Source organism: Sorex araneus, chromosome 1 (assembly GCF_027595985.1).
Source record: "Sorex araneus isolate mSorAra2 chromosome 1, mSorAra2.pri, whole genome shotgun sequence".
NCBI lineage: Eukaryota > Metazoa > Chordata > Mammalia > Eulipotyphla > Soricidae > Sorex > Sorex araneus.
The window spans coordinates 146,787,993-146,815,323 of NC_073302.1; the positions used below are offsets into that span (position 1 = coordinate 146,787,993).

The 27,331-nt window shown below is 40.9% G+C and overlaps 1 protein-coding gene across 11 annotated transcripts in view; it reads left to right on the top strand.

Moving 5' to 3' along the window:
• MAST4 (microtubule associated serine/threonine kinase family member 4) overlaps window positions 1–27,331 on the top strand; it is a 668,112-nt gene that overhangs the window by 558,390 nt on the left and 82,391 nt on the right. For all 11 annotated transcript variants that reach the window (XM_055123954.1, XM_055123957.1, XM_055123955.1 and 8 more), the window contains one exon: window positions 21,550–21,619. In XM_055123954.1, the coding sequence (XP_054979929.1) occupies window positions 21,550–21,619 (70 nt within the window). The remainder of the gene's footprint in view (window positions 1–21,549; window positions 21,620–27,331) is intronic.

Consider the following 27,331-nt stretch of genomic DNA (forward strand, 5'->3'; position numbering starts at 1 on the left):
ACTTAAAATTTCACTGTATCACTGTCATCCCATTGCTCATCGATTTGCTGGAGCAGGCACCAGTAATGTCTCCATTGTGAGACTTGTTGTTACTGTTCTGAATTTGGCATATCAAATACTCCACAAGTAGCTTGCCAGGCTCTGCTGGGTGGGCGGGAGGGTGTGATAGTCTCAGTAGCTTGCAGGGCTCTCAAGAAGGACGAAGGAATCGAACCCGGTGGGCCGCATGCAAGGCAAATGCCCTACTCTCTGTGCTGTCGCTCCAGTTCACTAGCAAAATAATAATAAAAAAATGTATTTAGCCACAGACATAACTGAAAATAGATTACTTTTATTGCTGTTGACCAATATTTATTTAATCCACTTGTGCAACCTGTTTCTTTCCCTCATCCCTCAATAAAGTTATGATATAGAAAATTCAGGCTAGACCAATGAGAAATATACTTCAAACAGATTCTGTTTATAATCAGATCAATAAATATGTGCTTACCATGGAGGGGGTAGAAGGATAAATGAGATTTAGGATAATTTTTAATTTAGTATATTTCTTTACATAAAGGAGACTAGAAAAATATTAAAGCAAGAACTAGTAATACCACTCTTCCCTGATCTTGTAAAAGACTTAAATGCTGAGGGAAAAGTAGTAGAAAAGAAGCCATAGGTGGAAAAGGACCTAATGTCCACTATTGTATTTAAAGCACAGCAATTCACAAAAAATAGGAACATTTTAATGGTAGAAATTCAAACTTCATTCTCTAATTAATAAATGACAGCTCTTGGGAATGCTATGTTATAAAGGAGATGAATGACTTTAAAGCACACAAGCTAAAATTCTACAAATACAATGAAACATCTATTAACTTACCAGGTATGATTCTAGGCATGTGGGACATAGAGCTCCCAGGCCCTTAGAGGCTTCCATCCTGGCAGAACAACATGTACCAAGTTCTACGAATGATGCATCCTTGAGGAACTCTGGGAAACTCTCCCTAGACATTAATCACTCTTCCAATCACATTGTGCCTAACAAAGGTCACAATGACGGTTTCTGGGGAAGTCTTTAAAGACCAAGTGTTCAGGCAGAGCAAGGAAAATCTGTCCTATTACCTCAATGAATAGAGCATCTCATTGTTGGTTGCTGGATCCTATTCAGTTGTGTGGTTTAGACTGATTGACTCCACAAAAAATGTAAAATGCTTCCCTGTACCTACACAAACAGCATCAACAGCTGGGGGGAATGCTAACATTTGGAATTTTATAAATGGAGTTACTGAAAGGCAAGAAACGTTCATAGCAGTCTAGAAACTGCATTCTCCAACCACTGGGCCACGAACTGGTATGGTGCACAGGTGTAGAAATGCTGAAACTGGCTTAACACCTTGGTTAGAATTCTGGGGCTGTGGACAGGTAGGCAGGACACATTGCTGGTCCTCAGGTTTAAAAGGGGTCGAAGGACACTGTTCCAAGTCAGAGTTTCTCAATCTTTTCCCCAATTATGACCTGCTTCTGACTTTGATTGCTTCCTGCGGCCCCTGTCCTGTTGGTTATTGCTGAGTGTTGTGTGGTGATGCCCATTTTATGAGATTTTTCAACTGCAACTCCCTTGGAATATCCTGGGTCCCACAGGTGGCCTTGTGGTCAGGTTGTGTTCTAAACAACTGTGCCTGATCACTAGAAACTACCAGGGAAGCCCTCTCCTGGCTTTTTCTGATCAGACACAGAACAGTTGGGCATACAGGCACTCAGCTGATGTATAACTGGTTGGTTCTAGAAAGCACTCTCCCAGTTAGAATGGGGCTAAGGCCATTGTACTTGCCTTGTACCCGCAGACTCAGGTTCAGTCTCCTCAGGGAAAAAGATTGGCTTAAAATTTATGGCTGGGGGCTGGAGCGATAGCACAGCGGGTAGGGCGTTTGCCTTGCACGCGGCCGACCCCGGTTCGAATCCCAGCATCCCATATGGTCCCCTGAGCACTGCCAGGGGTAGTTCCTGAGTGAAGAGCCAGGAGTAACCCCTGTGCATCGCCAGGTGTGACCCAAAAAGCAAAAAAAAAAAAAAAATTTATGGCTGAAATTCATGGTTACCTCAGACACCCTTACCATAAATAGGTTGCAGCCAGAGAGGACTATTTGCTAAGTTTATAGAGAATGAGTCTAGAAGTGCAGCATTGTGGAACATGCGAGATAGCTCTCTGTGCTAGAGCACACGCTTTCCATATCAGAAACCCAGGTTCCCCAGTACTGCATGGAACATTGGTAGGTATTGTTCCTGATCATGCTGGGTATGACTGCAAAATAAAATAAATATGTAAATTTTTATATATTACTTCAAATATGCATGTATTTGTAGCTATATCATTGCATGTTTGAAGCCAAATCAAATATACTTTCATGTCTTTCCTGAAACAAATTAATTATATGCAGATGACTGAGTCAAATTAAAATGAAGTCCAGAATTAGAAAGATAGCTATACAATTTTAGTAAACTTTAACAGAAAAGTGGAATTTGGGCGCATATTCTTTAAAATGTAATAATGTAAATAACACACATTGACATCCTAACTCTACACACCCCACCCACTAAGATGAGAGAGAAAGTGTGGCAAAACTAGCTGTATGCTAAGTTCCTTGAATGAGTTTGCTTCTGGATGTATGGGACAGAAACATCTATTCATTACTGAGTAAAATACACTTTCGGGTATGATTTTAAACATTTCAAAACAATAGCTTGTTATTATGAAAAGCAATAATTAACTTGTCTGAGAAGAAGTCTACTAACTTACTTTGCTTTGAGATATAAATGTTAAAATTCAGTCAAGCATTCTAAGAATTACTCTAAAGCAACAGTGTTTTGTAGTTAGGGATGTGGCCCAAGTGGAGGCCCAAGGTTTGATCTCTTCTTCTCTGCCTTACCAGCTGTATCTCTGGTGGCTCCGAGAACCACTGGAATGGGTTTGGGTCTGCTAGTATCATGGGGTGTAGGTTGCATAACAGCAACAAGAATAAAAATTGGAATAATCCCAAGAATGTTTATTGATTTAATATTATGAACACATATATCATAAAAATTGGTCAAATGTGTTATCTTAATAGATGTTGAACACTATATAAAAGCAAGTCTTCCATTTCTGTTAAAAATTCTTTAGGAGGGGCTGGAGTGATAGCACAGCAGGTAGGGCATTAGCCTTGCACATGGCCGACCTGGGTTCAATTCCCAGCATCCCATATAGTTCTCCGAGCACTGCTAGGAGTAATTCCTGAGTGCATGAGCCAGGAGTAACCCCTGTGCATTTCGAGGTGTGATCCAAAAAGAAAAAAAAATTCTTTAGGAAATCAAAATAGAGAATTCCATAATGTAATAAGGCAGATCTATTCTGGCTCTTACCAATATCCTTCTTTTTATTTATTTATTTTATTAGTGAATTACCATGAGGTACAGTTACAGACTTACAAACTTCTGTGCTTACATTTCAGTCATACAATGGTCAAGTATCCATCCCTCTACCAGTGCCCATTTTCCACCACCAATGGTCCCAGCATCCCTCCCACCATCCCCACCCTGTTCCCCCTCCCCTCACCCCACCTCTGTGGCAGGGCATTCTCTTTTGCTCTCTCTCTCCTTTTGGGTGTTGTGGTTTGCAATAGAGGTATTGAGTGGCCATCATGTTCGGTCTATAGTCTGCTTTCAGGGTGCATCTCCCATCCCGAGCGAATCCTCCTAGCACCATTTACTTGGTGACCTCTTCTCTAGCTGAACTGCCTTTTCCCTCAGTATGTGAGGCCAGCTTCTAAACTGTGGAGTTATCCTCCCAGTACTTATCTTTAATAATCTTGGGTGATAGTCTCCCATTCTGTTACTTTATATTCCACAAATGAGTGCAAATTTTCTATGTCAGTCCCTCTCCTTCTGACTCATTTCGCTTAACATGATACTTTCCATGTTGATCCATCTGCACGTGAATTTCATGACTTCATCTTTTCTAACAGTTGCAATGTTTTCCATTGTGTAGATGTACCAGAGTTTCTTTAACCAGTCATCTGTTCTTGGGCACTCGTTTTTTTTTTTTTTCCCCAGTTTCTAGATATTGTAAACAGTGCTGCAATGAACATACAAGTGCAGATGTCATTTATACTATACTTTTTTGCATCTCCGGGATATATTCCAGAAGTGGTATTGCTGGGTGAAATGGAAACTCAATTTCTAATCTTTTGGGAATCATCCATATTGTTTTCCAAAACAGCTATATTAGTCGGCATTCCCACTAGCAGTGAAGGAGCGTCCCTTTCTCCGCACATCCACACCAACACTAGTTGCTTTTGTTCTTTTGGATGTGGGCCAGTCTCTGTGGTGTGAGGTGATATCTCATTGTTGTTTTGATCTGCATCTCCCTGATGATTAGTGATGAAGAGCATTTTTTCATGTGCCTTTTGGCCATTCGGATTTCTTCTTTGAGAAAGTTTCTATTCATTTCATCGCCCCATTTTCTGATGGGGTTCGATGTTTTCTTTTTGTAGAGTTCAACCAGTGCCTTGTAAATCCTTGATATCAACCCTTTATCAGATGGGTATTGGGTGAATATCCTTTCCCATTCTGTTGATTGTCTTTGAATTCTGTTCGCTGTGTCTTTTGCGGTGCAGAAACTTCTCAGTTTGAGGTAGTCCCATCTACTTATCTCTGTTTCCACCTGGTTGCCCAGTGGATTGTCCCCTTTAAAGATACCTTTAGCTTCGATGTCGTAGAGGGTTTTGCCGATCATCTTTTCGGTATACCTGATGGACTCTGGTCTGATGTTGAGGTCTTTAATCCATTTTGATCTGACTTTTGTGCATGGTGTTAGGTAGAGTTCTGAGCCCATTTTTTTTTTTTTTTTGCATGTAGCTGTCCAGTTTTGCTAGTACCATTTGCTAAAGAGGCTTTCCTTGCTCCACTTCACATTTCTTGCTGCCTTATCAAAGATTAGGTCATATATTAGATCATATATTTGAGGGTATGTGTAAGGATATTCCACCCTGTTCCATTGGTCTGCAGCTCTGTTTTTGTTCCAGTACCATTTACCAATATCTTCCTTTAGAAAACTAGAGGCATTCTATTAAAATCTCATTCTGGTAATATTAACTTTATTCTAATATGGATTTTATTTGCTTGCTTTTTGTTGGGGTATTGGGACTCACCTAGCAGTATTCAGTAACTGTACCATACCAGGATTGAACATGGGACTTCCTTGTGCGAAAACCTGCATTCAGTCTCCATGCAAAGCCTGCACTCAGCCTTTTGAATTTTCTTGCCAGCTATCTAGAGATTCTTTTGCAGTCAAGTAGCATGTAAAATTGAAACAAAACCTATAATTCAACTGAGGTTGTAATAAACTATATATCTGTGCAATAGTCCATAATATTTTAGAGTGTTAAAATTAAAGCATTTACTTAAAAAGTTGTGTACATGATGACTATACAGAAAATAATATCATTTTGCCAACTATAATCAGTTTCAATTTAAAAAAAAATGAAAGAAACAATTCATGATAACAAGCCTTGTACAAAATAACGTGCCATGAAATACCCAGAAAGAGATGTACATAGATGGATGTTAAGAAACAACAAAATCTTAATTGAAAGCTAAATTATTATGGGAAGACATGTCATCACATCATGCCCATTAGAGAAAAGGCCAACATTATACTTTCCCCACATTAAATTCTACTCTAAAGCTATTCCAGTCAGAATCTTCATGAGTGTGTGTGTGTTTGTGTGTGTGTTGTGTGTGTGTAACTGGTCTCCTTTATGCTCAAATCGGTCCAGTTTGAACGAAGAGGAATTTATAAGAATTGATTGGGGAGTTCACAGAATGTCCAGAGGCCCAGAATAGAAGTTCTTTGCAAAACACCTAGCCTGGGGAGACCTACACTAGGGTGCTGTCCATATCACCTCCAGTACTGCACTACCTTGGCCCCTGGATCCAGAAACTCTGATTCTGTGACCCCCACTGATCCCCCAAAGAGGGCGGTATCCAGAGCCACTCTAATAACCACCAAAAATGGGCTCTTGATGCTCCTCCCTCCTCCTTCTCTGTACATTGCTTTATTTCACGCTAAACTTGAGATCTCACTGATGTTCTGAATGCAGGTGGAGTGGAATAATGGCTGTTGGCAGCACTCTTGGGGTGCAGTTCCCCTAACACGGGAAATTCTTCTCATGCAGATAGACTTTCAGGAGATCCTGGCAGATCATAAAGATGACAAATGTTCACTGCGGCCAACTTGACATCCTGACTCCAGGGTGCAGCTGGAAGACTGAATAAATACGATTGGCCAAGTCAAGTCAGCGAGTCACCCCAGTCTACCTGAGATTACACGCATCATAAAGTGACAACAATGCAGGCAGCCATTCGCGCGTGAAATAAAAATGGACAGGGATTGATGATGATAGGATGAGGGAGACATCACAAACCACCTGGAAAGGAATGACTTAATCCACAAATGGGATTGGGGATATGGGGTATATGTCTATGAACATACCTGAGGCAAACAGCCTTTGTACTACATCGGCTAAAATGATTCTTGCAACATGGATTTTAAATTATGTAGTCAAATGAAATGCAGAAAAAGTAAGATTAACACATAGTTGAATACTAACTATGTTTAGGATAAGGAAATAATTTCTGAATATGAAGTTGAAGAAGTCACCAGAGGAAAGATACAAATTATGAATTTATCAAGAATCTAAAATTCTATAAATTTAAAAGCACTACAAAACTAAAATACTGAAAAAAGCTGCAACAGTTGTAATGGGCAGAAGTCTATTATTACTTAGCCATAAAGGAGTTCATTTAAATGAATGTAAGGGGGGAAATCTAATGCTTTACAAAATAAATAGACAAAGGATGTGAATGAACAGGACACAAAAGAACTGGAAATGACAAGTAAACAAATGAAAAGTTCAATCTCATACTAATCAAATAAATGCAAATCAAAGTAATGAAATGACCAGTTTTCACCTGAGTAGCAAATATAAAAACTTATGCATCATTTTTAGTCATTTTAGTCATGGCATACTGGGTATACATTCCTAGTACAGCAATGTAAATTTACAATCCTTTTAGAAAACACTATGATACTGGGTTATGAACTCTAAAAATGATTTTTTCAACTATTTCCATCAATTAAGATTTAAAGAAAATGCCAAGAAAGTGTTCAGAAGGATATATATTTCAGGATGTTAATTGATGCATTATTTAGAAGAGCACAGGCCTAAATATTAAGTAATCATGATGATTAACTTATATGCCGTGATTAAATTGAGGGCTGGAGAAATAGTACAGTGGGATAGGACTTTGCCTTCCAAGCATTTGACCTGGGTTCAATTCCTGGCACACCATATGGAACTTCAAACACCACAAGAGTGATCCCTGAGTGCATAGCCAGGAATAAGCCCTGAACATGGCCAGTTGTCCTAACCCTCCCCCTCCCCCACCCCCCAAAATACAAAATTAAAATTATCGGGCATTTTTTAATGATTTAATTTATAGTTATTAGAAATCATATCAAAAATCCCGTAAATATTTCTAAATAAGTATTACAGCCGCAGTTTGATTATAAAGGTCAGGATACAACAAAGCAGAACTGAATATGGTTTGTAAATCTTATTTATTTACCATTTGGAGGGTTGGGGAACACACCTGGTGGTATTAAGGGGCTATTCCTGGCCCTATGCACAGGATTGACCCCCTGGTGGTTGTGTGGTGTTGGGGATTGAACCAGAGTCAGCTGCATACAAAGGCACAAAGTCCCCTGAGGTCCCCCTACACTATTTCTCCAGCAGTGTGAACATCTTTAGAACTGTATTTGTCTATACATGCAAACACTCAAAAAATAAACTGAAGACTGCATAATGTGACAACAGTACCAGATTTCGTTTTTATCATTGAACGGTTTTCCACGTCCTCCACCATGACCATATGGTTGCTACCTTTAGAATCAGGTTTGCAAGTTATTTTCAAAGTTCCTTTTTCTATGGGCGTTAGACGTTTCACCAGCCGAACCCTATATGCATCTTGCGGCCCTCTTCACCATCTGCCTCCAGTTGAAAGCAGTTAAAGGAGTCTTATGTTTAGCGGTTTCCAATATTAGTAGCAGCCCTGAAGTTTCCCCCTCTGTCTCCTTTCTCCTTTGTCAGCCTGCAGTGGTGATGGGCATATGCTGTGCTCTACCACCTCATGTCCGCCTAGAAAAGTATGTGTCACCTGGATGGGACATATGATTGGAGAGATAATTGCTGTGAGTTCTGACATATTACTGAATTTAAAAGTCTTTTTTTTTTTTGGTCCAGATTTTAATTGCTCTTGGAAAACATTCCCAAACTATTCATCAGAACTTTTCTTTTTTCATAGTTTTTTTTTTCTTTTAAAGAAAAGAGGGGCTGGAGCGATAGCACAGTGGGTAGGGCTTGCCTTACACGTGGCCGACCCGGGTTCAATTCCCAGCATCCCATATGGTCCCCCGAGCACCGCAGGAGTAATTTCTGAATGCAGAGCCAGGAGTAACCCCTGAGCATCACCGGGTGTGAAAGAAAGAATAAAGAAAGCAAGAAAGCAAGAAAGAAAGAAAGAAAGAAAGAAAGAAAGAAAGAAAGAAAGGAAGGAAGGAAGGAAGGAAGGAAGGAAGGAAGGAAGGAAGGAAGGAAGGAAGGAAGGAAGGAAGGAAGGAAGGAAGGAAGGAAGGAAGAAATGTTAATTTAAAATATCCTAAGTAAAATTGTTCAGTGCTAAGATTCTAGAATTGTAAATCCACTAGGCTGTAGGGGAACCATCAAAGTCTGGTTTTGCTCTAACATCATCTCATAAAATGTAATCGCTAACCTCTCACTCAAACACCAGCCTGTCTATTTTCCACCTGATAGCACATTTTTAATTTGGGGTTTTTAAGGCACCCTGTGAAATTAGAGAACAATTATAACATTTGCAGCGTCTCACTTTTAAAATGATCACTGAATTAAATTAATAACCAAATGCAGGGTTTGGTTATTAATTTATCTTGTTATTCATTATCTTTATTATCTATTTGTCTTGGTAAATTAAGCAGTTCCTACTCCGATGACCTTGGGATGTTAGTGCAGGTCCAATGTGGGCTGTTCTTGCATCCTCCTGCCCTACCAGATCTTCGGGGCCCAGTGCCCCATGCAAGGAGTGAGCTGCTCAGTGGCCCCTTGGATCAGAGTCCAGTCTGAGTTCCCAGGCAGCTGTGATATTAGGAACTATTTCTTATTTTCATCTATTTCGTCTCTCTTCCCTACAGCAGTATTCTCTTGTGTCCATCCATAACTCCTGTTGGCCTCTCCTTTGGCTCAGCCCCCCAGTTTACGAGGCTGTTCTCCTTCCACCTGCCCACCAGTGCTGGGACTCAAACTCAGGACCTCATAAATTCACAAGGAGTGTTTTAGCACTGAGCCACTCTCCCAGCATTCCTCCTGCTTGTGAATTATTGGGGAAGCATCCTGAGTTCCAGCCTTTAGCTCCCCTCTTTTTTTGGCTTTTTGGGTCACACCCGGCGATGCTCAGGGGTTACTCCTGGCTTTGCATTCAGGAATTACTCCTGGCAGTGCTCAGGGGACCATATGGGATGCTGGGAATCGAACCCGGGTCGGCCGCGTGCAAGGCAAACACCCTACCCGCTGTGCTATCACTCCAGCCCCCTCTGGCTCCCTTTTACACTCGACATCAATCTCTGACCAAGCTTGCTGCCTGCCGCATGATGGGTGCTCTCTGAGGCACAGCACTCGGTCCAGCTTTATTCCCAACCCAGATATTTCTCTTGCCCACAGATTCTTGCTCCTGTTTCCTGGCACCTTCCGTATTTCTCCAGATTTGGACTCTTACTCAAATATTGGGCTTATTACCTGCAATTCTGCATAGTCGCTCTTTGACCAGCAGCCTCAGCCACCTAGCACCTGCACCCCAAGACTTACCCATACTTATACTGACTTTCACTTCCCTCTGCCTTATGTTTGGCTCCCGGCTCATCCCTTCATCCGTGGGTCAGGAATGGGGTCTCCTTTCCTCATGCTCTCATTGACTGCACCAGCTCCTTCAGTTCACCTCCACGGAAGCCTGGGAGATCAGCAAAGAAAAAGAATTACTGTAGTGTAAGATCTGAAGCCTGGTCTATGTTATAATCAGCAGTGTAACTTAAAATACCATGACCCAGAGTATTTTCATCAGAACCTTCAGTGTCTAACCTAGTCTCACACAGGGTGAGTCCTCACTCTGCCAGTATGATTTTGTGTGAAACTGCATTTAAGGAAACCACGTCCTTGACTTGCATTGTTTCATTCAGCTTTGGCAGGAAGTGTTTTTTCTTGGAGTTTATCATGAAACAGCTTTGAAAGAAACAGCATTGAGGGCCTTTGATTTACAAAGTTGTTCAGGCATCCAAAGTTCTAATCCCATTACCAGAGTCAGCTTCTCTCCGTCAGCCTGACTCCTTCACGGGCACATACTAAGTTTGGCTGTTGGAGTTGAGATCTCCTGCTTTCAGTGTGATTGGCCCTGTGGATTGTGTATGGAGATACAGCACACCTCTACTCTACCAATGTACTCTGAGAGAGATTTGGTGCCTAAGGATGTTTGCAAACAGCCTGATCTGTAAAATCTTTCTCTTTAGGATATCTCCAGTTAAATGTACATTGGAATTACTGGAAAGTCTTTAAAATGATATAGAAGGTGAGGACAGGTAAAAACTCCCTGGCTAAAGCACTTGCCTTCTGAGGCCGTGAGTTTAGTCCCCAGAGTATCCACGTTGTGACAGGCACCCTCCTGGCAGCTTTGCTGGCAGCTCTGTTGTCTGTGATCCCTGGTGCAAGCAGTCTCTGCCTGCCCCGCAGCCAGGTATATGTGAGCACTGAAGCTGGAGGGTCTGATCCTCAGTGAGCACTGTAGTAAGGAGTGTCACCCTGGAAGAGTACCCTGTGATCTTTGTAGCAGCCTTTGTGGGGGAGCATGCCCAGGTCTGCACAAACATCACAGAGAAGGAGGGGACCTCCCACCTCGATATCTTTTACGAGCACTTCAACTAAAGGAAGGTGGTTCCAGGGATGCTATGACAGAATTTCAACCCCTGGCAAGCACACAATCCAGCTTGTACCCAGTCTTGGTCATCACAACAGTAGAAGAAAGGGAAGAAGCGAAGTAAGTGATCTCCGCTTTCAACCCCATCCCTGTGCAAATGAAAGTGTGACTTGACCAGAGGAATTTTTAAGTTTCCTAAGCTATTTTAACGTGAAGTCCTGCTTTTAAAAAATAGCTGTGCCAAAACTAGGATTTAGAAACTGCAGTGTGGCTGAAAATCATCTGGAGTATTTGATAAAAAATGAGAATCCAGTTTCTCAGGAATATTACCCTAAAGATAGAGCCATGCCTAAGATATTCCCAATTGCTTTCCTCCCCTGTCTTCTTGCATCCTCTATGGTCTCCACCATTCACTGCCCTGCCTTAATTTTCTGTGACTCCCCTTCATGACACAGAATTACTTGGCATTCTTTAAATGTGCCTTGCTTAAATAATTAGAGAAAATGTAGATTATGCAGGTCAATAAATGGTCTTGAATCAATTGGTTAGTCTTTTACAAAAGAAGTAAAGTAGACTATTATCGCATTCCTTCTGCCAATAAATCTCAGTTACCCCATTTGGGAAAAGTTTAAATGACAAAAATAACTGAAAATACTAAAAGAAAATGTAATTGCAGTTAGAAAAAAAATGAAAGTGGGGAAGGGCTTTCCAAACAAGTACTAAACCTAAAATCCATAAAGGGAAATGATGATCTATTTGATTTCCTCACAGAAATTTCCTCGTTGGAAAAGCTCCATCACAACAGTAAAGGATAAGGCTGGGGTCAGGGATGTGGCTCACAATAAAGTGCACGCAGGAGTCTTGGATTTGCTCTCTAGCAAAACATGCAACAGACAGAGATGCAGTAAGAGTAAATAAACTAGAATCATAAATGGAAGCAGCCTCTTCAGTATCAATAGAATGGATTCAATATGCAACTAAACCAAAGACAGATCAATCTGAAGAATAACCTAACTCATGGAATGAAGTGTTTGGCTTTTTCCCTTTACTATGTGTGTATGTTTTATACTAAATATTAAAACAAAATCTGTTGTTCACTTATGAGACACCATATCTCAATTTTTGCTGTCATAACAATAATAAATATTCAAAGACAAGATAATAATATGACTATTAAAAGTTAAAAGCAGGAAATGTATAGTTTTAAGTCAGATAACTTATTTACATACCATTCAAGTGTATGGTTTCGGGCAATCAAGTGATTCAAGTTGATAAGTGTAAACAAAATCTGGTTCATATTTTCTTTCGAATGTTTTCCTCATACAAAGACATTGAATGCCGACACTGGAATACAGGAATGACACACAGCTTGGTTAAAGGGCATATTCCAGTTTTAGAGGAAATGAAATATTGTGGGAGGAAATGGGCGGATATTGAGAAGAGTAGCAATAGGACTTGCTTAGGAGAAGAGTGAAAACTAAGAAGTCACCTATGAAGGTGAACTTTCCTGAGTGCTGACATTGTGACATTGCAGGATGCTTTTTGGGTGGAAAGGGATGGAATTTTAGGTCCTAGTTCTGTTTTGACAATACTTGGAGATGTGTGAGGCAAACATGCTAGAAGCATTGAATCACTAGTATCCCTGAGACAAGAAGGAGAAATGGCAAGTTATAGTAGGAAATGGGGAAGTAGACTAAAGGGAAAGTGGAAGTTTGGATTTGGGATTTACGGCATCCAAGGAAATCTGTAGCTTCTGCTTTAGTCCTGGTAGCATATCAGAATCACTTCATTGCAACAGATAGGGGTCAGGCTTGGACATCAGCATTTTTAATTTTTTTTTTTTTGCTTTGCTTTTTGACTCATACCTGGCGATGCACAGGGTTACTCCTAGCTCATGCACTTAGAAATTGCTCCTGGTGGTGCTTAGGGGACCACATGGGATGGGAATTGAACCCATGTTAGTCTCGTGCAAGGCAAATGCCCTACCCACTGTGCTATCACTCCAGCCTCAGCATTTTAAATCTTACTAAGTGATTCTTCTTATGTGCCTCAAGTTGAGAACTGTTTGTTTGTCCATGGAAGTAGGAGAGAAAAGGGAGAGAAAAAATGGAAGAGGCAGTATCTTAGGTTCTGGGGATTTCCAAGATATGGATAATTTATGAGAACTGAAATTCAGAATTCTAATTTGTCAGATACTTGGCACATTCTATATTATCTTATTATTAAACAATAAAATTAAGTATCCTTGGTTATTTTGAGCCTAAGCATATTTCTGGAGTTAGAGATTGAAAAATTATTCAGTAACTATATAAGAGGAAAAGTACACACACATATTTTGCTTCATGGAGGTTGGAATTCTTGTGAACCAGAGGCCAGAAACATTTACCATTTATTAAATGGACCACCTTAAGTCTAGTCTTTATTTTTTAATAGGATACAATAACTAATCTGATAGGAAGAAGCTTATAATAGAATATGTTTAGATTAGATTTAGCAAATTATATATATAATTTTATTTTATCATTTAATTTAAATACTTCCTCTTGTATTAGAATTCCTCAGCAGTTGAAGTTGCCAGTATAAAAAGAACCAATTTCTTGATAGCATCCACCTCCTATTCTAGGTAAAAAAAGAAATTCTTTGTATCTAATTCTGTCAAAGAATTAAAATCTCTTAAGTAAAAGAAGGGAAATATGCACACAATAGATTACACTCCTTAACTTAATTTTTATCCAGATTTCTAGATTGATTATTTAAGATTGAGAGCATAGACTTATCATCAAAATTTCAGTTTGATGAAATTTAGAAATACAGTTTATAATAACTGTGGTCTTACCTCCCCTTCCTTGACCTTACAAATAGTTCTCAGTAACTTTAAACAAAGACTGAAAATAATCTCTATTGCTGGGAAGATAAATTACTATAGAGGAGAAGGAAACATGCAATAAAAAAATCAACTTTCTTCATCGCTCTTGACATTCACCAATCTTTACTTGAGATCACCTTGCAATGTGACATCAATTCAGAGTAATAAGGAAGGGTCAATGAAAAGCTAAAACATTCTCAGGAACCTATTATAACATATCTCTGAGGGATTCATGTCAATGCCACAGTGTTTCAAACACACTGCACAAATACCAAGGAAACAGCCTCGTGAAATAGGGACAATAGGCATCTGGAGAGTCATATAATGTAGAAATTGACCTGCTGTTGTATCTCTCTTCGACTCATGCCTTACTTTCCAACCCATAGCCTCCCCAGTCATTCCTTAGAAAGCATGACATGTCCATTTCTTCAAAGTCTATTAAGACAGTATGTTCTCACTGTGATGTCATCATTAAGAGTTGTTTTTAGGAATAATCTTGGTGCTTATAAGAGCTTTGACTTAAGAAAATTTTCTCTTCATGTTGATAAGGATTCAGAAACGGACTTAGGTTATGAGTCCAGTACTGGCAAGGTCTACATCTGTTTCTGTCATTTTCAGATCTTAGGGCCTTACTATTCAGTTATTTATTCTGCTACAGCAGTTAGCTCAACTCTGACTAAAAATAACTGAATATGCATTGTTATTGAATTAGAGAAATGACAATACATTTCTTATTTACTATAGAACTGGGACTAGTTTAGACACTGAGACTTTAAATTGTGCTATTTGTGTATCGACATTTAGCACCAGAGTTTATCTGTCACAGCACTTAGAGTATAAGATAGTGAGAGGAATAGAGAAATGATATAGAAAGCACATGTCTGTATATTTTATTCACTTACCTACGGTGATGGGAGACTAAATTATTGAGATGATCATCACTTATAACTTTAATATTTAGCTTCTAAGATGTTCCTTTCCCACAAATCTTTCACTGGCACTATTGATTGGGCCATGTGAAAGAAACATCATGAATATTAAATCTATTAAGGTGCTAATATGAGCTTGGGGGCAAAATACTGTTTGCTCTAAAGTATAGTAAAAAAGAAGAGAATTTTCAATGTTTAAGTAGTATAAACAGTATGTAAAAGCTCCAGTGAAATGCAATGTCGTTTTACAGAATTGCATATAATGTGGAATGAGTTCATTTGAGTAGATTTAAAATTATTTTAGATGGTGCTTCAAATACATTGTAATGCAAACCCATCCCACACATTCAAGATCTCCTCTTAACTTTCACCCCCATAAGTCCTTTCTTTCCTCACTTTTCCCCACCTCAGTTACTGTCACCATCTTTCCATGTGCTTCGTCTTAAAACTCAGAGCATCATCCTCTTTCCTTCTTACCCTTCATGTTACTCAACTCAGGCATCGTTTTCAAGCAGATCTTGTTGGCTGTCCTGCCAGACCATGCTTGAAGTCTATACCAATCCTGTCCACATCTCTTCTGTCTCTTATCTGATCTTGGCTGTTCAACTGCTTCCTGGTTTCCCTTCCGTGCCTGCTTGCTTAGAGCCCATTGGCCATAGCCTGACTGAGGGATCTGTCTAAATTGTAAATAAATCATGCTGCTCTTCTTGCTGTCTTGGAGTGTGCAGAAATACTTGTGGGATGAATTCCACGGCACAGTCCTGGTTAGTGAATCTGGGGAAGGGAAAACAAGAGAAATTCAGTGAGTCCAGATCTTCCAAAAGCTTTTGTGTGCTGTACAGCTCTGCTTCTCCTCAACTTGAGAGGTAGGCATCCAGGACTGCCGTGTTCATGGGCCTGTGAGATCCCTTCACACCTTACAAGAGACAGTTTCAATGGAGGCCAATTAAAGTTTTTCTGTGGCCACGTAGATTTGAAACAGCTGCCCAGGTTGAATTAATATTCTGCAATTACAGCTGGAGAGAAGCGAGTTTCTGGGGCAGGTGTCTAAATGACAGGCTGATTTCTGCTTCTGCTTATACCAACCGAGTCTGGAAGGACAGGATGGCATTTCTCAGGAGATGTGAACTACTGTTTTTCCAAGTTCCTGTGGCTGGAGTTCCATTCTCAACCCAAAGGGGTGGTGCTGGCCTACCACCCCCTCCCTTATTTTTCAGAAAAGCAATTACTCAGTGCGCACCTGGGAATCTGCCTTCTTTAAGCTAACAGACAGAAAGCAACCCACAGTTGCACCTCCAGCTACTAACTGCTACCCCACCATCATCCGAGCCCCCTCCCCAGGGTAGGACCTTATTGCCCACTTTGGAAATGTACAGACCCATCTTGTCTACTGACATCCATCCAGAAAGGATATCTGAGCTGGCTTCTGTGAAATTGATCCTAAGGTGTTGGGGGGTGGGGGAGGGGAGGCGAGAAGTGTTTTGTCCAAACTTGGCAGTGCTCAGGGAACCATCGAAAGCACCGGGGATCAAACCAGCATTGACTATGTGTACTATCTCTCTGGCCCTGCTCTCCTCTTAAAGGATTTTAAGCAGTGCAGAGAACTTCCTACAGAGCAATAGAAATACAATCTTTATCCTTATGGTGTAAAGCATCCTTTAAGTGGATCTTCAGATAATGACAACAGGATTCAAATGGGGACTTACTCTTTGATCCTCCAGGAGTTTCAGATGGCAATTATCATTAATTCTTGGAGTTCTCTGTCCTGATTAAAAAAAAAAATCCAGGCAACCAGAAAATCTCGTTTTGTGAACAGACAGCTATTAAAAGCACATTAATAATCTATAGTGGGTATAGCATATGCCTTTTAAAAAGATTTGCAGCTTGTTTCTCGGTGGTGAAGACACAGGACTTCTCCAACCTAATTACAAAGCAATCAAACAATTTAATTAATCTGGAAATCGCTTTCTTAACAATAACTGCCTCAGAAATGAGGCTCCCCGTGCCGAGCCGTTAGGCAGAGTACTATTTTGATAGAACGCTTGTTTATTATCCAGGCGAGCCTCCCCTTGGGGCTCATGGCGTTAATTACCTACCCTGTACCTGCCCGCGACCAAACTTTCCCAGGTCAGAGCAGCAGCAGCGGCAGCAGTGGTCTATAAAGTGTCCTAACTCTCAAACATCCACGAGCCAGCAAATCCCTGGGAGCAGCAGGATTTGAGTTATAAGCAAGTGCTGCACATATGGGCAGAGAATTAACTGGCGCCGGTTTTCATTTGAGAGTCTCCCAGGTATTGCTTTGCAGATGGGTGGATGAATTCTGAAAGCAGAGTCGCAAGGAGTGAAGGTCATGGCTAGGACTCTCCTTTCCATCCATCCTGCTGGCTCATTCTCAAGAGGTGCCGGGCTGATCCACGGCCCCCATCTCGGAGTGAAGACTTGACAAGACATGCTTTGTGATTCACGGTGGCTTAAATTGGTCTTTTGGTCATTGTATCTCAAGACAGTGGCCATAGAGACTCCTGAGACACCATCGCTAACAAAGAAATCAAATTTTATTCCAAATCAGAACAGGAATTCAAAGATTGGCTTGTTCCCATCTAATCTGTTAATCTGGTCCTTCCACCCTAAAGAGCATTAACAAGTTTTCGTAATGGGACTAGAGAGATAGCACAGTGGATAAGGTGCTTTCCTTGCACAGAACCAAGCCAGTTTACCCCACCCCCATCCCCGACACTGCCAGTGTTCCTCCAGGAGTGTTCCTTGAGTCAGAAGTAAGCCCTGAGCACAAAGACAAGAGTAAACCTCAAACATACAGATGAGTGTGACCCAAAAACCAGGGAGGGAGGGAGGGAAGGAGGGAGGGAAAGAGGGAGGAAGGGAGGAAGGAAGGGAGGAAGGAAGGGAGGAAGGAAGAGAGGAAGGAAAGAAGGAAGGGAAGGAAGGAAGGAAGGAAGGAAGGAAGGAAGGAAGGAAGGAAGGAAGGAAGGAAGGAAGGAAGGAAGGAAGGAAGGGAGGGAGGGAGGAAGGGAGGGAAGGAAGGAAAAGCAAGTTTCTGTAATCAAGAACACAAATCTGCAGAGTACCCTCCTTTATTTTTTGCCTACTGTTACCCTCACTCCATTTCTCTCTGAAAATTCCCTTCATAGCCAAGAAAGTAGTGATTCTTCCAGTATTCTACTTTGGAAATCCTGTTCACTTTCAGTCTGATCATATTTTTTTCCCCTCACTTATGTCCAATCCATAGATGCTTGGCTTGCTTACCAAAACATCTTTTCTATTGACTTTCCACATCCGAAGCTACCTCCTTCTCCACCGTCTTTCTCCGGGCTATCTAGTGTAACACAGGCCTGGTTCGGGTCCCTAGTGTCTCTTCCATCTCTCAGGACCCACTCCCAGTTAGTGCCAGTAAACCTAGTTCACAACTCATTGGCTTTCTCAGTGAGTCACCTGGTGTTTCTTGTCTGTCTACAGTCTTTTATCTATCCTATCTTACTGTCTTTATTGTGTTTGTTTTCCCCTTCCAGAAGTCTTCCTCTTTTTTATATCTTACCTAAATTTACTTTGTCCCCACCAATAAAACTATAATCTTTTCATTAAGCAATTACCCTGTATTGGGGCTGGGGAGCTAGTACAGCAGATAGAGCATTTACCTTGCACCCAGCCAATCTGGGTTTGATCCCTGATACCCTAGAGGTCTCCAAGCCTTTTCAGTAGTGACCCCTGAGTGGAGAGCCAGGAGCCCTGAGCACAACTGGCTGTGGCCCAAGACAAAAAATAAAAAATAAATTACCAGGTATTTTAGTTCACACTCATTTTCTCTAATAACCCATTTACACTTTAGAGCCTTTGTGATAACAGGAGTGGGGAGTGTGAAGGGGTAAATTTGCATTTCAGCCTAGTTATTCAGTCTGACATGAAGCCAAAAGAAAGTTCTGTGACACACAGGTGACTCCATAGTCCAGAAATTGAAGATGTGGGAATTTGGATTTGGTTTTAAATCCATGTGTGCTTGGCTTGCCTACCAAAATATCTTTTCTACTGACTTTTCTGCTAACTTTCTATGTTCAAATCTAACACATAGGGAAGCTTGAGAAGAGAATGAGGGCGATTGTTAATAGACGAACCTGAACAGGTGGCACCGTATTGGAGAGAATGCCCGAAGATCAGTAATGGCAGCCTCAGCTTCACTTTTTAAGAGCAGGGTTAAATGAACCTTTACCTGTATCTCACTTGTGATGCATCCATCCTCAAACTTATAGATCACCACATCGTATAAAAGGTTACTTGGGGGACAGGAGCCATAGTACAGAGGGTAGGGCACTTGCCTTCCACAAAGCTGACCAGATTCAACCCCTAGCATCCAATACGGTCCTCTGAACGCTGCCAGGAGTCAGAATAAAGCAAGACTAACCCCTAAGCAACTTCAGGTGTGGCTCCAAAAAAGCCAAAAACAAAACAAAACAAAAAAAGCACATGGTTCCCTGTGGATCACTCATTAATATCGAAGTGGAAAGAGTTGTAGATTAATTCTGAGCTCTTTTTTAGATTCAAAATATTTAATAAGTTAGTGCTGGAGCAATAGCACCGTGATTAGGGCATTTGCCTTGCACGTGGCTGACCCAGGTTCGACTCCCAGCATCCCATATGGTCCCCCGAGCACCGCCAGGAGGAGTAATTTCCTGAGTGCAGAGCCAGGAGTAACCCCTGTGCATTGCCGGGTGTGATCCAAAAAGCAATATATATATATATATATATATATATATATATATATTTAATAAGTTTTCTCTAGTTGTTTTATCTAATCTCATTAGAACTCTTTAGTCATACTATACATACAAAAACAGAAGCAACAACAATAAAAATCACATGATGCTAGAATTGGGTGTCGGGTTTCATTGACCTTATAAATTATTTTTTTAGGTAAAATGGTCAGCAGAGATTGTTCTCATAATGCATTGGTTTCAAATAATGAAATGTTTTGTTTCTATTAATGATTTACTGGTAGTTCACGTGGGGTGTAAGCAAAATAAGCATTGCCCCTCCCCCCAAATTAAAAGCATCATCTATGTGAAGATTTCTGACCCTGGATCTATTTGCCTATAGGTATAATTTTTTTAAATTATCTTGAAATTATAGCAATAATTTCATATATATAAAGAGTGAAATACAAAGTATATTACAAGGAATAAAAGCAAGGAATATAAAGAGTGATTGGGTATGGGCGGGGGTGGAGAATGAAGGCTATTGAGAGATCTTGAAAAGAACTTAATTTAGTTGTGTAGATAAATGTATGAGAATATGGGTTGCTAGATGACAAAAGCAGAATGTGTTTCTCCAGGGGCCCAAGGAACAACAGATGCAAAAGCATGATAAATTTCATGGCAGCAGGGGGAAAAATGCTTCTTGATTCTCTAGCCATAAAGAAATGGGCTTTTCAGCGCTTCCCAGTTAAGTGGCTTTAATTGTGCTGTCTCTCATAAAGCTAATAGCATCTGTTGAGGACATCACTATAAAATTTGCAACCTTAAGTTAATTGAAAATTTTCAGCAGAGGTGTAGCCGGCCCAGACATCCTCCCGGTGACACTAAACATATCCTCTCCCTGATGCGCACAGGCAATAAATTGTTTACCTTTACGGCAAGGTGGTGGCTTTCACGGGCAATCTCGTATTCCTTACACCTAATTACAATGGTCACTTCCATTAAGAAATCGGTAATGTGGCGACCGGCTCGCTGTTCAGGATTAGACGTCCCTTCCTCATTTATTTTCATTTAGTTTCAAGAACATGCAGGATTAGTGTGCAGCTCTTGCTCACCTCTGTGGTTAAGCCAGCTCGGCTCACCTGGGACCTCAGACAATTCGGCGGGTCTAATTAAACATGCAGAGGGAGGCCGGGGTGGTCTGGAGTGTCCCGAGCTACCCCCTCCGCAGCTGCCTGCCAAGTGCTGGCAGTGATGAGCAGCAGGCGAGTGTTCTTGGGCAGAAAGGAGGGCTCCCCCCGGAGCTGCCCTCCTTCCAGGGAGCCCTCGTGCCCCTGCCTCCTCTGAAGGACTCGGCTGTGGCTTTTAAAAGCAGCCTGGCCAGTTGCAGCCCAGCTGCTTGGGAGCAGAGGACCGTTGAAGATGAGGCTGGAAAGGCGCATCCTGCTTTGATGATGAGCCACTCTGGTCAAGACGCGACAGATCTGGGTCATTCGAGAAATAGGTCTGAACTGCTGGCCGCTTGGCAGTATTTGATGACAAGTTCTGACTTCTCTGCCTTTCAAATGCGGGCTTTGGAATGTGAGAATTTCTTGTTGAGGACCCTGACTGTCTTTGTTTCCTGTAAATGACAAGAAAGCAACCCCCATCCCCCACATACACACAACTAGGAAGCACCCCCTCCTTCCGCCTCTCTGGAAGCTTCTGCTTCCCCACCCATCTTGCGGTTCGAAATGGGAGCAACTGGAGGGGTCGGAACTGGAATAGTTCCTTCAGAGATGAGGGATTGGCTCGCTGGTCTTAGGGGTGAATGTGCTGGAACCCCAACCTCCCAATTCCCTGATTCTAGTGAAACTGAAAGAGCATTGGGATGGGAGATGGACATTATACACAAATGAGCAGCAGCTTACCAAAAAGAAGATTCTGGAGGTGACTAATGATACAAAAGCATGCTTAGGTTGTTATATATATATTTTTTTCTTTCTCTCTACAGGAAATAGCCCTCAAGATAGCCCAAGAAATTTCTCCCCCAGTGCTTCAGCCCATTTCTCATTTGCACGGAGGTAAGATCTTCTTGTGGGAGTGGACTATTCTTGGGAGTGGACTCCTACGGTGTCACTGAGAGAACCTTACCCTCAAGACAGCCCCTGCTGTCTTGTAGTCCAATTCCTACCCCCATCTCTCTACACCCCTGCCCTCTGCCGTATCAGACTTATTAATACACAGGCTACTCCTTGGCCTGGCCATAGTAGTGTTCAGCAGACTAGAACTTGGTTGTACCCATCCCGTGATGACAGTTTGAACAATGACATCTGCCTCATGTTAGAGATCATGTCTTCCTTCTTGGTCCCCCACAGCTGGGGGGTTCCCTTGGGGAGCTGAGTCAGCAGCTTTTGCCTTTCCTCTTGTCCCCTGGAGTGCAGGGCCTGGTCCATGCCTGAGGAACCTCAGGTTTCTTACACACTCCTCCCATTTTTGATTTGAAGGACTTAATTCATTTCTGTGTCCTACTGTTATTTTTGCCATATATACTTCTTTAGAATATACATCCTACAGAAGTGACCTTTATATGTTCATTGATTTGCTATTCATTCATATGTATAATATATTCACTTATAGATATTAATATATAAATACAATACAAATATCCCATAGAAATGACTCTGAGAGATAAACCTTAAGATGCCCCTTACCCGAAGAGCACCAGGCCAGCAGTATAGTGATTCCTAGGGCTAAAGCCAGGTGAGAGAACTGCAGGATGTTTTGTGTCTCCTCTTTTTTTGGTTAGCATTGGGAGCCAGAGACTTGAGCGGTTCATCTTACTGCTGACTCGTTGAGTCAAGGGGAAGCACGGCTGTCCCTGCGGTGGTGGGACTGTGATGTCATGTTTAATTCTGCTTCTGGTTTTGAGACCTGAGAAGGGTCAGCACAGCGTCTGGTTGGCTGTTCTGGGTTGAGAGTCCCTCACCCCTCCCGGCTTCCACCTGTCCGTCCCTCCCAGTCTGTGGTGCTCACCGGGATTCCCTCTCCCCTCTCCATACAGAGAAGAGAGGCCCAGAAAACAAAAGGCTCCCACAGCCACAACTCAGAATATTCCAGATCGGTGTGGTTTCTGGTCCGAGTGCCCTAGATACATGCTGATATTTCCTCAGAGACCAAGCCATGCCCCGAAGTCTATTAGAGGAGCACCTTCCATAGAGCACAGGGAGGTTAAAAAGAAAAGCGAATCCATTTCAACACAGTCACTTTCCAGCAGATCTTGTGGCGTCTTCGGAGCTGTGTGCCAGCATGTCCTGCATTTTGTCTCCCTAAATTCAGAGGCTGGGCTCTGTTTGCAGAGCTTCAGAATTCTCTCTAATTAAGATTCCCCTGTAAATGCCCCGTATTTTCACCATATGTTTAGTGGCCCTGTGTGGGTTCCTGGGTTTCTCACCCACCAGGGGAACACACAAGTAATTAAGCTGTGATCTCCAAGGAATCCTTGACACCCGAACCCTGATTCTCCCCCACTCCCAACTTTATTTTCTTTTCTAGCTTCTCATTTTAAATGCTGCAAAGAAAAGGTGAAATGAATGGGCTCCACCAAGTGTGTGCTTGTCCAGTGAATATAAATTCATGAGGCAGCTGCTGTGTTAGGTGGGAAAAAAAAAGAGTCTTTAAAAAATTTATAAACAAGGACTTGCCACCGTCCCACCTCTGAGAAGAAAGGGAATGCATTTAATTACTTTAAGTAATAAGAAAAATGCAAATCTCATTACAGCATGCATTTAAACATGGCAGAAATCATCGTCTCTTAATCCTGCCAGATTTATAAAAATGAAGAGAATCTAATAATTAAGTGGGTGACTGGAGGAGAGATGAATCTGGTTTCTGTGCTATAAAAAAAATACACAAACCTCCAGGCATGTTAATTTTTGACAAATAAACCATAAACCGTGACAGAAGATTATCACAAGAGACCTCTAGTTCATTTTGCGTGAATTTCCAGATGGAACTCCCTCCACACTCTTCAGAAAGTATTAATTTAGATTAGGACATGAGTGATCATCTTTCTGAACTATTTTTCAAGTAAATAAGACCTGTGTTTACCATACAAATTCAAATCAGTGTACTTTTATTTAACATTTGGGTCTCTGTCTTCAATTTCAAAGTTGATTTTCAAAGGGGCTGGAGAGAGACAGGTAGAATACTTGCCTTGCATATAACCGATTCTGGTTTGATCTCAGCCACCACATGTCATTCCCTGAACCTGTCCAAGAGTGGTTCCTGAGTGCAGAGACAGGAATAAGCCCTGAGAACTGCCTGAAAACCAGAAATAGAATAATAAAATTTTGGGTGTGGAGATAATGCAGGAGTAAGGTGCTTGCCTTTCATGTGGCCAACTCAGATTCGATCCCTGACACCACATTTGGTGTCTTGAGTGCCTCCCTAAGCACAGAACCAGAAGTAAGCCCGGAGCATCACCGTGTATGGCCCCCCAAAGCAGATAAGTATATAATTAAATTAAGTTGATTTTCATTTAGGGAACCTGGAAACTCCACCAATGAAATTCCACTCCCTTTGTTCGCATTTCTGAACCTTGAGGAATTAATAACCATTTGGAAACTTCCACATTTTTTAATTTTATGAATTTAGTCCCACAAAGACTGCCTTGTTTGTAAAGCTATTATTGCATGGAAGGCTAACGATTAGACTTAGTAATCATTCCTTGTCCCACTTACACCTGGTGATAAACTGCCAGAATGCTGTAATGTTCAATTTAATTTAAGACAGGAAAATATGATGCACATCTACATTTTATGTTACCTTAGACATTTGGTATATGTTTGAAAGTAAAATAGTCAAATTCAGTTTTTAATATTTAGCTAAAATAGAAAGATGAAACCAAACTTGGAGTACAGTAGATTTTGTCTGGAGGAGGGAAATAAAATGGTTTCATTTTGCAACTTGACTTTATAATCCATCTACTTTTGGAGTTGCGTGTATCTTTTTTTCTTTATTCACAACGGGGAAATACCATAGTCCAAAGTGCTTGAGGTCCAAAGCACAGGCCCCTAAATGAATGCAGTGGGTGTCTCTCGTTGCTAAGTTTTTATTCACTGAGTTAAATCACAAGTGAATTACTAGAAAAAAAATCACAGCCTGAGTTTAGATCATTGACTTCGTAAATACTCATGGGCAAAGCCACCTCCTCCTTACTCTTCCAGAATTTCTCCAGGAAGGAATTTTGTTTGGTTGCATTATATTATTGGTTGACTTGAACTCATTCCAGCAATGACTAAAATATAAAACACATCAGGCCAAATGTGTCTAATAATTAAACAAATAAAGAAGTCTGCTTCCTTTTCATATAGTGATAGCCAGGCTGATGTTAGAACTTTTAATTCTTTCTTAGTTATGCTCCATGTTAACCTAAATTTTGTGAATGGTGTTGAAGTAGTATTTAAGTTCTGAGGTTTTAATTTTTATTTGTTGAGGTTTCCCCTCCCACCCCCCGCCCCCATCTCTCTGCATCTTGTTTACCTATCATACCTTCCTCCTCTGTCTCCTTCTGAATTTTTGAGATTTCTTCCCACAAAGAAAACCTCTTTTCAGAATAAAACCTTGTTGCTTTGGCAATGTAGTCTTGTCTTCCCATAACATTTATTGGTAGCCACAATGAGAGAAGACAGCATTGTTAGGACAGTCCAGCTTGCACTTGTGTGATAGCTTTCTTGGAAAGGGGCATGCTCCCCCTCCGAGCTGTACATCGAGTCTGTGGTAACTTCTGCTGAGCGGTTGTCATGGTAATGAGAATGCACTGGTCCTTTGTGCTCCATTCAAGTAAATAGATGCGGACAACTTAAGGAACTTTATGAGACATAAATTACTTCTAGTCCGTGACTACACAGAGTACGGAGCCTGTCCTTGTTTAAACATCTTTCTAGCTGTGTGTTTTCCAGAGTAAGCAAATGTAATTTATGCCTCAGAACTAATAAGAACATGTCTCCTCTTGGAATTGTTCATTCATCTGAAATATGTTCATTGATACCTGAGGGAAAAGAGAGTTAATGAATCACAAAACAAAACCATGGTGGGGGAAATTGTGTCCCTCACTCTTTCCAGAGACCAGTTTCTGATAATTGCTATTAAATGGACTGAATAATTCTTTTAAAATTGTATCCTTTTCTTTTCAAAATTTTTGTTAAAATATAAATTGCAAGCATTTTCTTAAGTCTTTAATATTTAGCCAAATAAAATAGAACCAATCTTTGTTCCTCTAATGAATAGATATCTTTGTAAGCATGTTACAATTATTTTCTTAAATTTTTAACATTTTATTATTTTATCTTATATTTAAATGAAAAGAATATATGAATAATTCTCTCCATTATTTCATCTGGTATATTTACAATATTTACAACATCTTATTATGTTTCTTTTTTTTTTAATATATACTTGATTCAATTGTGCTCCACTCATGGTCACAGAAATGACAGGTAAATTTTACCAGAATCTAACATACTTCTGTGATTTGTCCACTTGAATTTCTCCATCTTGTCTTTGTGGACCATTTGCATTTTTTTGGAGGCAACATCTATGATAGCTGATAATACTATTCCCCTCTTAATATAATTTAGGCTAAAATGTTCTATGTTTTAAAAACATGGTCATTTAGTTGTGACATTTCTCAAGTTAAAATGTAATGGTGCTGAATTTGTCCATTTCATTTATCTGTGACTTTGTGGAAAATCTTTTCTCTCATTTGATAAATTGATATAAACTATGAAAAATCTCCTCTGAATTAGTTACTTCATCTCAGAAGGCAATAGCACTTTTTAGAAGAGTAACCCACTTTCCTCCCTGAGCTATTGCGCCTACATGTTTTCACAATTTTATGTCATTTTAAAGGTACAGTCGTGTCTGTAGTTGCTAATGAAGACTCTCAATGCCAGGGATTTCAGAAAACTGGCTTTTTTTTTAGTGACCCTCATCTTAGTGACAGCATTGTCTCTCCTACTTCATCAACTCCTGCAAGACATCTGCAGTGACCATAACTCTAACCAATGTTCAATCCTGAAATTCTATGGAATCACCACTCCAAGAGAAAGTCCTCAAATCTCCTCATATATTTGCCTGTGTGACGTGGTCAGCAGACCGCCCTGCTCTTTGCTTTGGTTCTGTGACGAGTGGAAAATTTCCCTTCTGCCCACACTGTCCCTGGCCAGAGCTGGCCTGCACGCTCATTAACTCTGGAAGACGCCTTTTGCTGTAGCACTTTCTGAAGCCAGGCCTTGTCAGAAGGCAATAACTCATAAGAGATTCTGACCACAAAGCAAGTCACTCTTAACACTTAATTTATTTGCCATCAAAGACTCCCCCCAGCCCTGAGTGCACAGATCCCTTCTTCCCTAGGTATGGATAAGCAAAGAAGCCATGTATTTTTTGTGGTTCTGTGAAGGTCCCTGCAGGCTCTTGGACCATGCTGAAATTCCGGCTCTTCCAAAGATCAGGGCCCCAGTGATCCATTTTCAGATAAGGCCTTTTTTTTCCTCCACGTTTTCTGTTTTTATTCATTTGAATCTGCTGAGTCTGACCATTGTAATTATCCCCGGTATTCATATTGTCAAAGTGTATTAGTGAGAGATCAATAGTATGGATCAACCCATTCACTTTCTACTTGTTTGGCTGTATTGATTGCGTTTAAATAAAAGTCAACCTGCTGTATAATGTTTGTTTACTCTGGCCCTCGCTGAACGTTTCCACATCCTCACTGACTGTGTTTGTGTCATTGG